General features: G+C 41.9%; 1 protein-coding gene across 3 annotated transcripts; it reads right to left on the bottom strand.

The window, feature by feature from the left end:
- Positions 1-1,168: 1,168 nt before the first annotated feature.
- On the bottom strand, positions 1,169-12,845 carry zmynd11 (zinc finger, MYND-type containing 11). 3 transcript variants are annotated; one of them, XM_027008053.2, is made up of 16 exons: positions 12,659-12,845; positions 10,550-10,691; positions 10,243-10,402; positions 9,217-9,240; positions 7,653-7,814; positions 7,344-7,421; positions 7,122-7,214; positions 6,594-6,681; positions 6,415-6,470; positions 6,151-6,228; positions 5,928-6,046; positions 5,188-5,413; positions 4,758-4,826; positions 4,364-4,660; positions 3,707-3,892; positions 1,169-3,111 (listed from the first exon to the last, which is right to left on the bottom strand). In XM_027008053.2, the coding sequence occupies exons 2-16, from the start codon at positions 10,663-10,665 to the stop codon at positions 2,989-2,991; spliced, it is 1,875 nt and encodes a 624-aa protein (XP_026863854.1). In that variant the 5' UTR covers positions 10,666-10,691; positions 12,659-12,845; the 3' UTR covers positions 1,169-2,988. The 3 variants fall into 3 exon arrangements, with proteins under 3 accessions (XP_026863854.1, XP_026863855.1, XP_026863856.1); XM_027008054.2 differs by having other exon boundaries at positions 10,550-10,681; XM_027008055.2 differs by lacking the exon at positions 9,217-9,240.
- Positions 12,846-15,753: the final 2,908 nt, after the last annotated feature.

The raw sequence follows: 15,753 nt of genomic DNA, 5'->3' as shown, positions 1-15,753 counted from the left end.
ATTGTTGATGTTGCGCTCATGTCGAGTCTGTCATTATCGCAAACTGATTGGCGCTTTCCAGTGATTCACACACCCGCACTACAGAGAAGCAGAGGCACAGAGGCCTGAGCTTGCACCTTAACCCAGAGATTCTGCTGGAGCTCCCAGCTGCTTTGCACCTGCTGACAGCCTAGTCTTACAGAACTAGTTCCACACATCAGCTTTGCTGCCTGTGTTTACCAGTCGTTTCAGATTCCTCAACTTACCTGGCTTATACCACCACCCTTTCAGGGCAAGGAACCCTAGGTATATGCAATACGAGAAGAAGGAAACAGGACCAGGTGGGAAAATAACACAGCAGTTTAGGGAAAAAAAACAGTCACCTACACCTTAACGCAAGAATGCGTCCAAGAGAAACTGGCTTATGGGAATTTTTTTGTTGTTCATTTTATACCACTGACAGTCATTTGAAATTGTTGCTCTGTCCCTGCCTCACTGCTGCAGAAGATTGTTTAGTACCCTCTTCCGGGGCTTGCATCATATCCTTTGACTCGTCTTTAATGTGGAGTAGCTAATCCATGAGGTGCAGAGGTGGGGACTGTACCGCAAACGCATCACCGCTGTCTGAGCATACCCACTCAATTATTTGAAGTTGTGTTTTTTGTTTTTTTTTTTAATAAGTGTAATTAAAGTTTGTACTGTGTATGGGGAATCAAGTTTACACTTCTCAGAGTGACAATGCAATTCTTTTTTTTTTTTTTTTTTAAAGGAAGTAAGTCTTAATGTATGTATTTGAAGCATTAGTGTTGTCATTCCCATACAAAATGGAAATGTTTTCCCATTTTGGAAAAGAAAAAGAAAATGTGCACATAACTTTCAACCTGTGACGTTACTTTGACCCACTTTTGTTGGAAATCTAGACTTACTATGTGAGAGAGTCTGCATGGTGTGTGTAAATATTGTTGGTTACAGAAAAAAAAGACAAAAAAATAATAATTTTGTATGGTGCAGGTGTGTTTGAAATTCTGTTTTGTACACATAATTAAAAAGTATTAAATAACACTTTTATAGAAGCCTGCTTTGGCCTACCTTCACAAGATATGGTGCAATAAAGTGCTTTGATTGGTAAAACTCATTGTTAAGTTTGAATTGTGGGATGGACCCTGCAAAAAGATTTTCGAAGTAACTGTTACCGGTTGATATGTTTATTGTTGATACATAGTACTGTTACATACTGTAAAGCAAGAGTGGCATCTCGCTAAGAGACACTCGGTAAGAGCAGGACTTCTACACATGAATCCGTACATACATGTGGAAGAAAAGACTGCGCTTGGTGCAGACTCCTGGCTGGGTCGGGCCCATACTTTCAGTAGTCATTACTTTGCCCACATAAATTAGAAAAGGGGAAAGAAAAAAACAAACAAACAAAAAAAAAAAGCCCCTAAAAGGCTTGTTCGCAATTACAGTGACAAAATATTACCCTTACAAAAAAACAAAACAAAACAAAACTATTGCATCCACTGCACATATGCAACAATGGGAAAGAATGAGAAACTGGAAATGAATACACACAACCCAATTTTCATGCGCACCGGAATGAAGACATTTGCCCATAATCACAAATTGTTTTAAACAGAATGACTTATCAAATACATAGATAATGCATTCATGAAATGTACATAACGCTACAAACGTGCAAATTTCATCGAATGATCACGTTTAGCGGCACACGTTTATTTACATGTAGTGCAACAGTGACGTGGAAAGAGGAAGAGCGGGGGAGATTCTCCGGCGCACCGGCAAACATTGTTTAAAATGCACATGTTGATTCCCACAAGTGAACCCATTTTGCACTTGCGTACAAGGCCGTTTCCTACATCCTTCAGCTGACTGGTAAGCTGCAGGTCAGACCCCACTCTTCTCAAGACCCACCTACACAGCACTTCCCTGGTTAATTCAAATGAGGACTGTATCACACTCTTGTTTATTTTGAAAGACTCGGGGGCAAGGGAGTATAATTGTTTCTTTTTTTTTTTTTTTTTTTTTTTATTGGTAAGAACTAAACGAAAGGGTTAAATTCCATTTTAAATGCATTATTTACAGTGATATCTGTACAACTGACCTCGATTCATATATAATTCCTTTGCGACCAACCTCGGATCTTGAAATATGGAACTGACGTGCACTATTCTTTGCAACCAGAAGGAAACAACTTAGGTAGTATTAGGGAGCGCAAGCAAGCATGAGAGATGGGACCATCAGGGTCAGGATGTTCCACACACAAAGGAGCCGCACTAAAAGATCCCACTCAGCAAAGATTAATAACACTTTAGCTACAGAAAATGGACCCAAAATTAGCACATAAATAATCCGTTTTCATTAAAAATTAAATTTTTTCCCCCATTTTAAAGTGTAACATGAAATGTGCATATTCATAAATGGAAGATTGTATTTTTTTCCGACAGAAATGACCTGCCAACTTTAACCCTGTTCCCAAAAGATGATGCATCACAACCACTGATAAAAACCAAGCGCAGAGTAAAACACCACCAATGTCAATCAACACAGGAGGCAAACACCATCCGCTTATATAAAAAGTCAAATATCTACATGGCAAGTGATTAAGAATCACGTTTAAAAAGGTTATTACTTCACATTTCAGTTAGTTTGTAGGTAAGCAAGGCTCTTTTTGTTTTTTTAAAGCAAATAAAAGATTTACATAACCAAAGTAAGACAGTATAATCCAAAGTAAAACTCTCCTTTCATTGATTTAACTGATCAACCACGGCAATTAATGCCCTGCTTGTTTTCACCAGAACTGAAAAGGAGAAGTCCTCCACAACAAGGAAAGAGTGCTTTAGGTTGTGTGTGTTTGAAATGCTACTTAGAACGTCCAATTCCAGAGGCTGAGGGAGATGACAATATAAAAAACAAAACAAAAAAACAAATCCAAATAGCGCGGCATGTAAATGGGTGGAGCTAAGAGGACGTGCTATGATTGGCCGTTGCTCATCTCTTCCGGCGGCAGGTGCGTTTGTGGTCGGCGTGCCAGTGCTCCTGCTGGCACTTGATGGAGCAGTAGGAGGTGTTCCAGCAGCAGTGGTACATGGCCTCCTCCTCGCAGTTATAGCACTGACAGACAGGGGGAGCAACATTGTCAGGGAAACAGCACCTCCAACATCTCATCAGTCACTCGACTAGTATTTACAGGCTCTCTACTCTCCCCCGGCACAATTCGGCAGAGTGAAACTTTCCAGATGAATATTTCAAGGTCACTGAATTACAGCCTTTTTTTTTTTTTTTTTTTTTTCAGAGAAAACGGCTTTTTTGCCAACTATATAAAAAAAAAGAAAGAAAGAAAAAAAAGGGGCATAATATATACTGGCAAACAAGTGTCATCTCCTAGCAACAGACTATCAATGTATCTTAATAAAGCCAGATAAAAGAACACGGTGTGCAGCAGTCTGCTTCTGTGTTGAATGAAAATTAAACATCTTTCAGAGAGCACAGTTAAGCGAACACATTTTGTCTTAGATTAAGTGAGCACATTTTTTTCTTAGACAAAAGACAGAAAGAAAATATTAAGTGCCACTGTTGATCTCTTTCTAGGTCCAGATATCACATATTTCACTGCTCATTGAACATTTTACCTACTGACTGTATTAATCGTAATTGAGTTTTACAGACTAAAATTGCCCCACACGTGCCACTGTCCTGGCTCACTCACCCACTGCTTCTTCTTGGTCTGCGAGATGAGCTGCTTGTGCTGGCTCACCATCTTCTTCATCTCTTCCATTAGATCCTCTTTGCACTTGTCCTTCACCTGCTTGCACTTGCGGTCCATGTCAGCCTGGGTGCTGGACACCGCTTTGCTCACCGCCTGCCTCTTCTCCTCCTCCATCTCGGTGCGGAGCTGCACAGGTGGGAGCAGAGCAGAGCGACCTCGTCACCCGAGGTGCAACCATGCCGATGCTGCCACTTGATCATTGACAGTAATGCAATATGAAGCTGTTTAACTAATATCATGCACGTTGCCCAGATTGACCAAAGGCTCATGAATTCTACAATATATGGCCATGAATTACACAAGAGATTTCGCATTCGTGTGCAGGGCTTTTAAAACAAATGTCCAATGATTACATGGTAACTCAATTGGTATTGGGATCTTCATACACTTCATATTCAGCGATTTATACCAGTTATGGAAAAAAAAAAATAGTACTGGCCCTGCCCCACTATCCCGACTCACTCACTGCTCATCTATTAACTGCTTACCAAGCTTTTACGATGTCAAGGCAGAAACATTAACTACTCATCCTTGGGTCTAGATCACGCCGTTGAGGAACCCAGCTCAGGCCAAGCTTGCAGCTGGGGTGGAGCTTACCTTGTCCAGGGCCTCCTTGAGTACGCGCTCAGTCTCCCGCTTGTTCTCGGCCTTCATCATCTCCTTGACGTCGCTGAAGATCTTTGTGTACTTGTCGTGGCACATGTTCTGGCAACTGCCCTCGTTTGACGTCTGGGTGCCGCGGTGGAGCATGCGAGGCGGCGGCGAGGGCCCGGAGGACGACGCCGAGACGCTCTTTTTGGTCTGGGTGGAGACGGACATGCGCTCAGGCTGGTGGGGTGCGGCAGTGGGGATCTCCTGGCTGGAGCTCACCGCCTCCATCTCGAGCTCAGGCTCCTGAGGAGGGACAGGAGAGTGAGGAGACGAGGGCTGCACACCTTAGATGGAGAAGAACGCTGGCGTCTCAGCTGAGGCGTAACAAAAGGAAGCACACCTCCTCCTTGGGCTCAAGCGCTTGGGAACGACGGCTCTTCTTGGCTTTGGGTTCCTGGTTCCCCTTGGACTAGCAAAAGGTTAAGTAAGATTATTAAACGAACACTGAACATTCTGAGCATAAGCAGCATATAAAATGTTCTCGTTTCACAAAGAAACGTGGGGGAAGCCCTACCACTGGGTGATGGATTTTAATTAAAATCCTGAGTTGTATTAGATTTAAGTACAATATTTTTAAAAACCTAAAATCATGGAAAGCTTTCAATTTCTTGTCGAGTTGAGCATAAGTGGGTTGAAGTTGTTCCAATAAAACCCACATAAAGCCCTAATTATGTCTCTGTGATTATACCACGTATTCCGCCCCCTCCGAATCAGTTTCCTCTGGCGACGGCCATAAAGCTCAGGACCCAGGGTCGCCGTTTGAGGTTCACCTGCTCATTGCTAGTGGAGGAGATGCTGGACTCGGCCTCGTCGAGGCGCTCCTCGAGCCGGTCGGGCCGCTCCTCGGGCCGGCCCTTCCAAGTACGGCCCTCGCGCAGGAAGCGCTGGTGCAGCTCCAGCTCCTCACACGCCTTCTTCCAGCCGGCGCTGCGCTTCACCTGCAGCTGCTGCGCACTCACTGAGATTGCCTGGATGTTGTCCGAGGGGATCCAGGCCCTGCAGCGAGGAGCGCATCACACAGTGGCGTCACTGCACAGTCTCTGAGGTGGCTTGCTGTCGCCCCACCCCACCCCCACCCCCACCCCCACCTTATGCTAATGATTTTTTACTGACCCCTTAAAAAGAAAAAAAAAAAATCGCCACCTCCAAGTACTTTTTTTTTTTTGTATGCATCTGTGAATATCAAGACAGATACGGAGAGATTTTCTGACCATCAAGCTTTGTTTACAATGTTACAATGTCTTTTACCATATTATGAAGAATCCTCTTATACTGTAAAACTGATGTTATTTTAGCATATCTAGGAAGCTAAAAACATTACCTATAGAAGCAATTGTAGCCGTGGCAACACAGTAGCCAAATTCAGCGCTTAGCTTATGGTTTTTGTCGTCTAATCAGAGTGAGTGACAGCTGGCTTCAGCTTTTCGGATTTGAATAGGTACTCAACGCTACGTGTAAAGTGACACTTTTCTGCTGGGCTGTAACTAATAACCACATGATTAGCGCTCACCGCTGGTGCTGGTGACCGAAGAAGCGCACATCCACCTGGCTGCCTTCCCTCTGCATCACCTTGGCAGGCCAGTAGCCGAAGCCCTTCATCCTGGCCCACACCAGCTCATGGCTGGGCACCTGAACGCACAGACACACACAGCATGATCAACGGGAAAAAGCACAGTGGCGATGCGAAAAACTAGCCCGGTGCTACATAACCCCAGGACCCACTGGATACTTACACATGGATAACAAAACCAGTTGTCGGGCCGAGCGTTGGATAGATGGAAGCAGTTTCTGCATAACAGTAACTCATTCAACTGGGGCGGGGAAACAAACATACAGGTAATCCCTTCATTTGCCGTCCAAAGCAGGACAAATAAAGCTTTGATTCATAATTTGTGCATGATTGTGAACATGCATATAAGCCATATGCATACAGTTGCCAGGCCAAGGAATTCTGGTTTTCACCAGATACATTCTGAAGGCTCCATTTGAGCTCTTACCTCGTGGCATGTGTCATTGTACAGAAGTTTAGCAATTTCAGTCTGATCACTATGTGCTAAAGGAAAAAGGAAATAAAAAAAAAACAAAACAAAAAACACACAAACACAGGGGGTGAGCTATGGATGCACCTACCCTCCACCAACCTGCCGCCAACCCAACCCAACCCAGTTAGCCTAACCTCCGTGAAGGATGGCCGTGTTGTGGACAATAAGCTGAGCATCGGCTTTGAACTCCTCGAAGCTCTTGTACTTGCCATCAGAGATGTTCTACAGGTGAACACAAGAGAGGTGTGTGACAGTCGATGCAGGAGCCGACCTGTATAGAGCACACGTGTCCAGGCCTACTTCTAAAGATCTACCATCTGTTCAGTATAGGAGGCCTGGAGATCCACCATCCTGCAGAACCTAGCTCCAGCATACCCGACTCGAATATTCACACTGTACTGAAGGTCTTGATTAGCTTGAGCGGTTTGTTGGGTTGGGCTGGAACCAAGCTCTGCAGAGTGGTAGAGCTCCAGGACCTGGAGCTGAGCACTCCTCATTTACTTCTCTCTAATCTAACAGACTCTAAAACGTTCAGATGACATTAAAGCCCCTTTACTAGGTACATCCACTGTGCTAAATCAGGGCTAGAAGACTACAGGACATGTTGAGGAGCATGGCTGAGTCCCTTCTTTGCACGTACACTGGCATGTGGCTTCCCTCACCTCCTGGATGTTGTCTACGTCCAGCGGTGAGTGGATGAGCCTCCTGTACATAGGCTGCTTCGTCTCCTTGCCTTTCTTGTGCAGGTCAATAGCCTGAGAGACAAGGCAGAGAGGTCTAGCTGAACATTTGCTCAGTGCACTGCCAGTTCATATGGATGAAGTCCATTAAAAGATTAAAAAGAAAAAAACAGGAAAAAAGAAATAAGAGCTACAGAAACGTACTCTCTCTTTCATACGTGCAAGAATGAACCTCAGGTATGTGGTCATTTCCTGCTTGTTAAAATTCTTCCGCTTACTACCCTGTTTGAAAACAACAATGCAAAAAAAAAATAGCATGAATGGTTACCAAAGTTCACACTTCAGAATTTGTGAGCTCCCCAACATTAGCGAATCATCTGTCTAATGAAGAATTTCAATTTTCAGTCAGAAGACTTAAGACATTTTCCACATGCTCCCTTGATTTGCCGTGTGTGTGTGCGTGTGTTTGCCCAATGTAAAGGACCGGTCTCTTTAAAAGACGCCGACGCCTACCCTGCAGATAGCACACTGCCAGTGCGAAGTGGTGTCCCTGGGCCGGTGCTCTTCAGTGAGGCAGCGGAGGTGATAGACACGAAAACAGCTGTCGCACTCCAGGACGTCACCAGGGAGATGACACTCAAAGCAGTACCAGTCATGGCTCTCCGCCTCCCAGTCCTGGAAAACACACACAACAACAGTAATGGGCGTCGCCCTCGCCCAGGCTCCGCCTCTCGGACCACACGGGCCCTGCCTCTGAGACGGACTGGGGCGGAGGACTTGTGCCCGGCGTCTTAAGCTGAACCAGCTGAGTCACAGTCATTGGTGCCAACTCGAAGGAAGGGTCGAGTCTTCCCAAATCACCATCCACAATAATCACAGGTAGTCACCGCAGATTCAATTTAAATGGTCAGTATCGTGAGTATAAAACACATTCTTCTAAATCTAACAGACGCGAATAATTTGACAGTGACTGTCAAGCAACTTTTGGAGTATAATGATGTTATTCTGCATTCCTGTTGCGTGAATAAACACTTAAAACCCATGGAACCCTTTTAGTGTTCAGGTAAATGACCATTTAAATAAAACCCAAACCAGTGCAAGTATTCTCAAACTCCATCACATCCTCCCATGCCACATTCACATTCTTATACCACCTCCTCTGGGACAGCGCTGTCTTTGCCCACCACACTAAAACAAAAAGCACCCGTATTTGGCGGCACATCACCACACACGCTCACACACACACGCTCACACACACACGCGCGAGATATAAACCTGCTTGCATTATCGCTATGCGTGGCTGCTGTCCAGATTGCTTTCAGCACTTTTGGAGCATTTTGAGCAAGGAGACCTGCAGCTGAAACCTTTCCAAACAGCGCGGGAACCTGAGCAGATAACCCTGCACTATTGCGTGCACCTTGATGGAAAAGGTGGGTAGATGTTTAGGTGGAGCCTCTACAGAAAAGGTGGGTGGATGCTTAGCTGAAGCACTTATGGGTGTGGGCATAAGCAGTGCTAAACCAGCTCCAAGCCTGTGTCTAAGCCAGAGGGTCTCAGCACACAATTTCTAGAAGATATAGAGCAGGTTGGTGTTTGATCAGAGAGATTTCAGTGTGTGAAACAAATATGATGTGTGTGTGTATCTGGGACAAGAAGAAATTGTAATAGCTAGCTAGTGTAGAGAGAGGTCACAACTACTGGCCATTCAATGACAAAACAGAGACTCACAGGAATGACCTGACACGGAACAGCTCTGAAGCTCAATGAAGCTTGTATAAGGCTGAACAAAAGTCACAGCCATTTAAAACAATTTCAAACACTTTGTCTTATAACCCTCGGAGTTCCCAATAAAGTGAATGCGAAGATTCAGCATTTCCTATTAGTTTCAGGGACATGAAGGTTATCAATGAAAAAAAAAAATCAAACATAAATAAAATCTACCAAGCATATTTGTGTTGGCGTGACACAAAGCTGCATTCAGCTCAAAGGCTGTACCGTGTACAGGTTACACAAACTACCAACTACAGGGAAGATTAAGTCAGTAAGAGGAAATCACAGCAAATGAATGTCATCCTACCTTGCTTCCCTCAGACATCTGTTCCTGCGATTGCAAGTGATCCAGAAAACATTGTTTAAAAAACCTAAATCTGAGAGTTGCAGCTGGACTCCACCCACAGGGTGGAGAGATGAACAGCTGGGGATACATGTTATATAATTTACCTACAGCGCTATGGAGATAAAGTCTGCAAAAGGATTTTGGAACAGAGATGAAGTAGTGCTTGTTTTTGGAGAGGAAATCACACTTACTGTGACTTCTGTATGACAGGCTAACAAATATAGGTTTAGCTGTGAGCTGTATGAGGCAACACTAACAAAGGCCGACCTAAAGCAAGCCTCTCATGCAGTGGAGGAATCTCACTGGCCACTGGGGAAAGGAGCGAGTCCTTATAGCTCCCCTGTGCTGAAAGCCCTTGGGGGAGATCAGAGGCAAAAGCCTAACAATGAAATTAAGTGTGCTATGAACTCTACAATTTGCTATGATGCATCTTAAAAATGTATATTTATATTTATATATATATAAAATAAAGTGAGAACACAGAGGGTCACCTACCCCCCCAAAACAAAATGTAAGCCATTATTTACCATCAGCTGGAAGTAATATGCAAGATATTTTTCTTTTCCATAATTAATATGTGGCTTAGTCATGACATAAATTAATCAAAGAACACCCAACTGAAGATGAGCTTACCCTGGTTATTTAAATAAATAAATTACATTATCAGTAGAAAGTACAACACTGAAATCTGACAAATTTTGCAGAAATTTGTTTAGGCTATGGTTTTGTAAATTATGGTAAGCATCACAAAGTTACTGCAAAATCAAACGAAACTAATAGCTCTCTAAAATGTAATTTAGCTACTTTCCTGCTAAGAGGAACACTGTACACACATCATAAAGTGCTTCACTCTTAAGACAACCCAGGTCCCTGTGTCAGTCCTGACTGTGCTAAAAAGCCATCTAAGCCCCTCTTCTTCAACACTGTGTTAGCCCAAGACAGATATACAGCTATAACCCAACCCGGACAAGCTTCAGTCTGTCTTACCATCTCGTCTCCAGGCAGCCAGTAGCCCTCCTGCTCCACCCCGGCTTTGGAACCCTTGCAGCCCACAGTGAGGGTTTCCACCACCAGGCCGTCCTTTACTGCCAGCACCAGCTGCCTGGCCGTCTCCTTGGGGTGCATCCCGTACATGCGGCTTAAATACCTGCATCAAGAACACCAGGGAAGACCGTGGTTAACAAGTCTAAAAGCGCTGTTGGTGGCGATTAAGCTCTCACAGGTCGTTTCTGCAGGCAGCGCGAGTTGCAGCAATTCTGAATGAAGTTGCCCGAGGTCGGAGGGTGGGAATTACTTTGAGATTCGGTCCATGTTCGCAATCTGTTTCTGGTTGCGAATGACCTCGATGGCCGACCACACATACTGAACGACTTTAGGGTCGGCCTGCCTCTTCTTCACCACCCGCGACATGGCTGCCTGCTCGAACCTGGAACAAACTAGCGCACATTAATGCATGCTTTAAAGTCAATAGAAGGAGGTGCACAATGTCAGTCAGTTTAACTCAGCTGTATATGCTAGACAAATATTCCACCCCCTATTCATGCTTGAAGTAAATAAAAAAAAGCAATGATAACATTTGCTTCACTGAGAGTTTGAAAGTTTGAAATTTGTTACTTGTCTGTAAATACTTCTGAGAGCCAAAGCTGTTTGTATGGCTGGTTTTCGTGATGGTTTGGTGGTTTTGTTTTTCCAGTCATCTAAAATGTTCTGCCAGTGTTTATTCCCAATAACCTCAAGACTATGATATTTTCTACTGTAACCAATAACATCAGTGTTAGCTATTAAAAGACAGTAAAAGACACCTACTTTATTGTTCGACACCACTGCAAATTTCAAAATCTCTCCATCCAATATTACATAACGTCAAGGCAAATTTGTGCCAGTTAGCCACCGAGAACAGACATTCATTTTTCCATTAGGAAAGAGTTCTCTGATATCAGTGTATGTCAACAGTGACTGATTCCTTCAGAGGAACACCCAAATGTGGACTCAGTGGTGAGCCCCAGGGGAGCCTGCACCCATCATTAATAGAAGCAACTGAGAAAGATGTCATAATGTTACTTAGCTTTGGCCTTGATTTGTAACCTGCCATTGCCAGAACCAAAGACAAATAATGATTCACAGATTCACACAGTTGTGTTAATATTTGTTAGCTTTCTTTTTAGTTACACAGGGGATTGACTGCATATGTTGGAAAAAACGAGCACGATGAATACTGTGTACAGGGTGCCGATAACCATGTGCCTATATAAGTTTCACTTTGGTGAAAAAAAGGAAGGGCTTTATATTTTACTCCATATTTAGTGCAGTAAAAATAGCTGTCATACTCTCTTGTCTGTTGCGCTGTAAAAGAATTTATCATCTGCCAGTGGGATGCTTTGCTAACTCTGTAATAAGTAGCATCATAATTCTTAAGTTTTGTTTTTGTGAAAGCGCGATGAATCCAGATCCCTGAACGTGCACGGCAGGATACGGTGTCCTCTACAAACTAAACTGTATTCCCAGGATTGCAGCGTTTAAAAAGCATGTGAGTACCTTAACGGACATATCACATACATACAACTGCATCACTACAAAAACCTGTCAGTATAAGAAAGCAAAATAAGCCACTCGAGCGACAAAGTTTCATTATACTCCATGTTGCCAGAAACGTTTGTGGCATTTTTGAGACCGATGAAGAAAATGATACCATACCACAAACTGTATATACTTGGATGTTAGTTCTTGCACGTAAAACATTCAGTCTAATTGCGCAATAGGCAAAGAACACGTAAATGCACAATAAATAAATAAAACACTGTGGCTAGCATCTGCTGAAGATAAAGGCCACACTATTAATGTTATAACGTAACTGAAGATTTCTAAACCCCGACACACGACTTCTGTATCCCATCCAAATCCACTCATGTGACCTGCAAATTGAGTGCTGGAATGTACAAGAAAGACAAGGTATCCCAGACTTAACCAAATAAAGAACAAAATGCACCATTTACAAAAATGCACCATAGTTCCTATAACGAAGACTAATGACAACTGACCATTAATAACATCAATATAACGACGCTACGTTCCCATTTTGAGCGACCCAATCCGTGTGCCAAAAAGAACGATGGCAACGCTAAACTACGTATGAAGAGAAATCAAATACACCAGTTGTTATTTAGCATTGTCTTGGTTAATGTAAACGGAAGAAACCCGCGGATTCAAAGTATCCAACAATTACACAAATGGAGGGAAAAAGCTTTTATCGGTAGCGAGACATTCTTGTTGGTAGTAAGCTACATGGACGCCATGTTGATATTCCTCCCTCGCTTCAAGACAAAACCAGACAGTTGGGAGAGGATTTTTTTGTTCCCAAAGCAGAGAATGGCATCAAATTAATCCAGTTTTTGTTCATACTTACCACCGTCCGACAGCTAATTTAATGCCTCGCCTTATAGTGACGCTCACAGTGCTACGTAGTGCTGGTTACATTTGTATTTCCGGAGTTAAATGTCAGAAATACGATTGAAGCCCCGGCCACAGTTCAGCGCTTGGAGGGGGTAAACACAAGCAGCAAAACTGGATTTAATAGCTGGAGAACTCTAGTGGTAGGACGCAGAGTTGCTGGCTACTTTCGAGCTGCACGTAGCACACCGAGCTGCAGTTTGAAAACTGACGTTAAAGCACAAAGAAATACACCTTTCATCATAACCGGTTTAAGCGGACATAGACTGGGTGTGGAAATGACCTCGCTCTACTAACGGCCTGATTCATTATTTTTGGCACGTCTTATTTAGTGGTAGGCTTTTTGTGAGAGATAAATATCACATTTAAAAATATATATTTGTATTTCTTAATGACATTTGTATATTTTGTATTCAATTGGACTGTAATATTACGTTCAGAGCTAGGGTAAGAAGAGGCGCTAATGTGGGACATTTGATGTAATTTCATTAAGCTACTTTATGGCAATCATACAGCATCACCACAAGAGGGTGATCGACCAAAGCAAATACACAGAAAAGTCACACAAAATCTGTGGGAGAATTTTGTACAGGTCTTTATGTGTTTTATGGTATTTTTTTCCACCACAGATTATGTTAAATTTATATTTCTGGTCACAGAAAAAAAAGGCAATTGAGAAACATCATACTGATTTGTGATAAAGCAGGCTAGTTACAATTACATTTAGTGCTTTGAACTTTACCATAGCTTTACCAAAGCTGTGCAGATCACAACGTTGGGGTAGTCAGCTATTAAAAAAGAAAAAATAAATAAAAAAATTATTTTAGAAACTGCAGCTGAACCCCCCCCCCCACATATAAATAGCAACAAGATAGTCTATCAAGCTTGATAGAGCCCATTACACTCTGCAATAAAACATAAAGTAAACACATAATTATATTCACACACAAGTAAATGCATATGGTTATGTTCAATATACTGAATATTCTGAATCTACCAAATATACCTTACTTTACAGTAATTCTTTTTTGAAAAAAAAAAAAAAGGATTTGTGTCATTTTTTATGCGGCAACAGCTCCTCCACTTGTAACCAGACATAAATAAAGATGCAGACTTCATTGGCACGAAGCCCTCCCATTACTGCACTTACTGTGTAGTCTTTCATTTGCTGCATTCACTGTCAGTCTATCCCCACATATTCTGTCATTGTCCTCTGTGCTGCTTCCTAACTCTCTCACTGTCAGAAAGGAGGCTGCACTGCCAAACACACTACTCCATTATTCCTAATGCTGCCGAACACATGCAGTAGGACTGTCCTGGGCTCTAGATATTTACATTTGCATGTCATAACAGGACAGGAGAGGGGCCCAGGGAGTGCAGCAAGAATAAACACAGGAAAGGAGCAGTTTCATAGTCAGCCGCACATGCAAAGGGGTTTGGATGAGCACATATGCCAGAGATCAGCATTCTGATTCAGTAGTAATATCACTGCAGTGGAAAGTATTCAGCTGTTTTAAAATAAAGGCAACTCTATGGAACGCTGGGTCAGGGTATGTTCAAACTTTCACAGTTTGCTGCAAAGCATCTAGATGCCACATTTTACTGGAATAGAGTGTGCTTACATTTTTCTCTCTTTATTATCACAACAAAATATTTAAAGATCTAAACAGACAATTAAACATTTTGTCAAATGTTTATCATTTTTTCTATTATTGCAGCAAACTTCAGTTTTTGGAACCAGTTTGTGGGACAGATTTAATGGTTAATGGATGAATATGTAAGGAATGAGAAACCTCAAAAACCCCAAATAATTTTGACACATGTAAACATTACCAAACATGGCCTACCTTGTTATATGAAAAGACTGGTTTGATTTATAGTTGAACACTTTAGGTGAGAATATATTTAAGTATCTGCTAGTCATTGCCAGTAGAAATAACATTCCCAAGTGTTTTTCAAACGTTTTCCTGTCCTCTTTTTTTCTCTAAGTAGTAATGTTTGTAGTAGTAAAGTTGTAATAATTGTAGTTGTCATGTGTGTATGATTAAATAATAAGTAATAATAATAAACTAAAAAAATGTGATGAAGTATGTGACATTCTTTCTTTGTGATATCTTTGCAGTATCCAGATGGGACTATGGAAAATGTTCTTAGCTAATCTTATTATATTAATAACAAACACTCAAACAAAAAAATAAGATTTTGTCTCCTACATAAAATAATAAAATATGTTATGCTAGGATATGTGATTCTTGAAGTAGAATCTATATGTTTTTAATTTCTTGTATTATCTAATGTATTTCCATGATATAATTTCTCTAGCTCTCGCTCTCGTTAAAAATATTGGCAGTATATAAAGCCACCAGAAGAGGTCACCGTCATGCCAGGTTTATTTTATATAACGTCAGTGATCACATCAGATCAGAATGGCGTCAAATAAACACACACACACACACACACACACACACACACACACACACACACACATACACACATATATATATATATATATATATATATATATATATATATATATATATATATATATATATATATATATATATAGAGAGAGAGAGAGAGAGAGAGAGAGAGAGAGAGAGAGAGACAGAAATTTCAATTTCAGAATCGCTAGTTTAAAAAATTAAACTTTTAACCCTAGTCCGAATTTACATGGGTACGTTTTTACATGTACTTCTTTCGTTTGTATACAAACTCCTCCGGTTTCCCTGTCCACATGACAACACTGTAGTTTCTGGACATTTTGACTCTGGAAGGAGTTTTGCAAAAGATCCGTTTCAGTGACCTAAAAGGCAGTTTGCATTAGGACCGAGGGCAAAGCAAAACGCAAAGAAAAAGCCCGATTTAAGAAATACCCATGCAGATGTGGAAAACGTCAAAGTGGCGCAAACATGCCAAGATATTAAATAAAACTGGAAAACAAACAAATGCAAGCATGAAATAAATAAATAAAACAAACAGACAAACAAAAATGTTCAATCCATAACATCAGGCCATAACACCTGAGCTCTACTGTGTTCCCACATGAGAACA

This window comes from Electrophorus electricus, chromosome 5, assembly GCF_013358815.1.
Source record: "Electrophorus electricus isolate fEleEle1 chromosome 5, fEleEle1.pri, whole genome shotgun sequence".
Taxonomy (NCBI): domain Eukaryota; kingdom Metazoa; phylum Chordata; class Actinopteri; order Gymnotiformes; family Gymnotidae; genus Electrophorus; species Electrophorus electricus.
The sequence above is the reverse complement of the archived record's forward strand: the minus strand, read 5'-3'. Positions and strand labels throughout refer to the sequence as shown.

Excerpts from the sequence above, each read along its gene's own strand:
- zmynd11 (XM_027008053.2), bottom strand. The coding sequence starts at position 10,665 with ATGTCGCGGGTGGTGAAGAAGAGGCAGGCCGACCCTAAAGTCGTTCAG. Across the intron at positions 7,215-7,343 it reads TTGCACGTATGAAAGAGAGA|GCTATTGACCTGCACAAGAA; the intron begins GTACGTTTCTGT and ends CTTGTCTCTCAG. Across the intron at positions 5,414-5,927 it reads TTCGGTCACCAGCACCAGCG|GGCCTGGATCCCCTCGGACA; the intron begins GTGAGCGCTAAT and ends TCCTCGCTGCAG.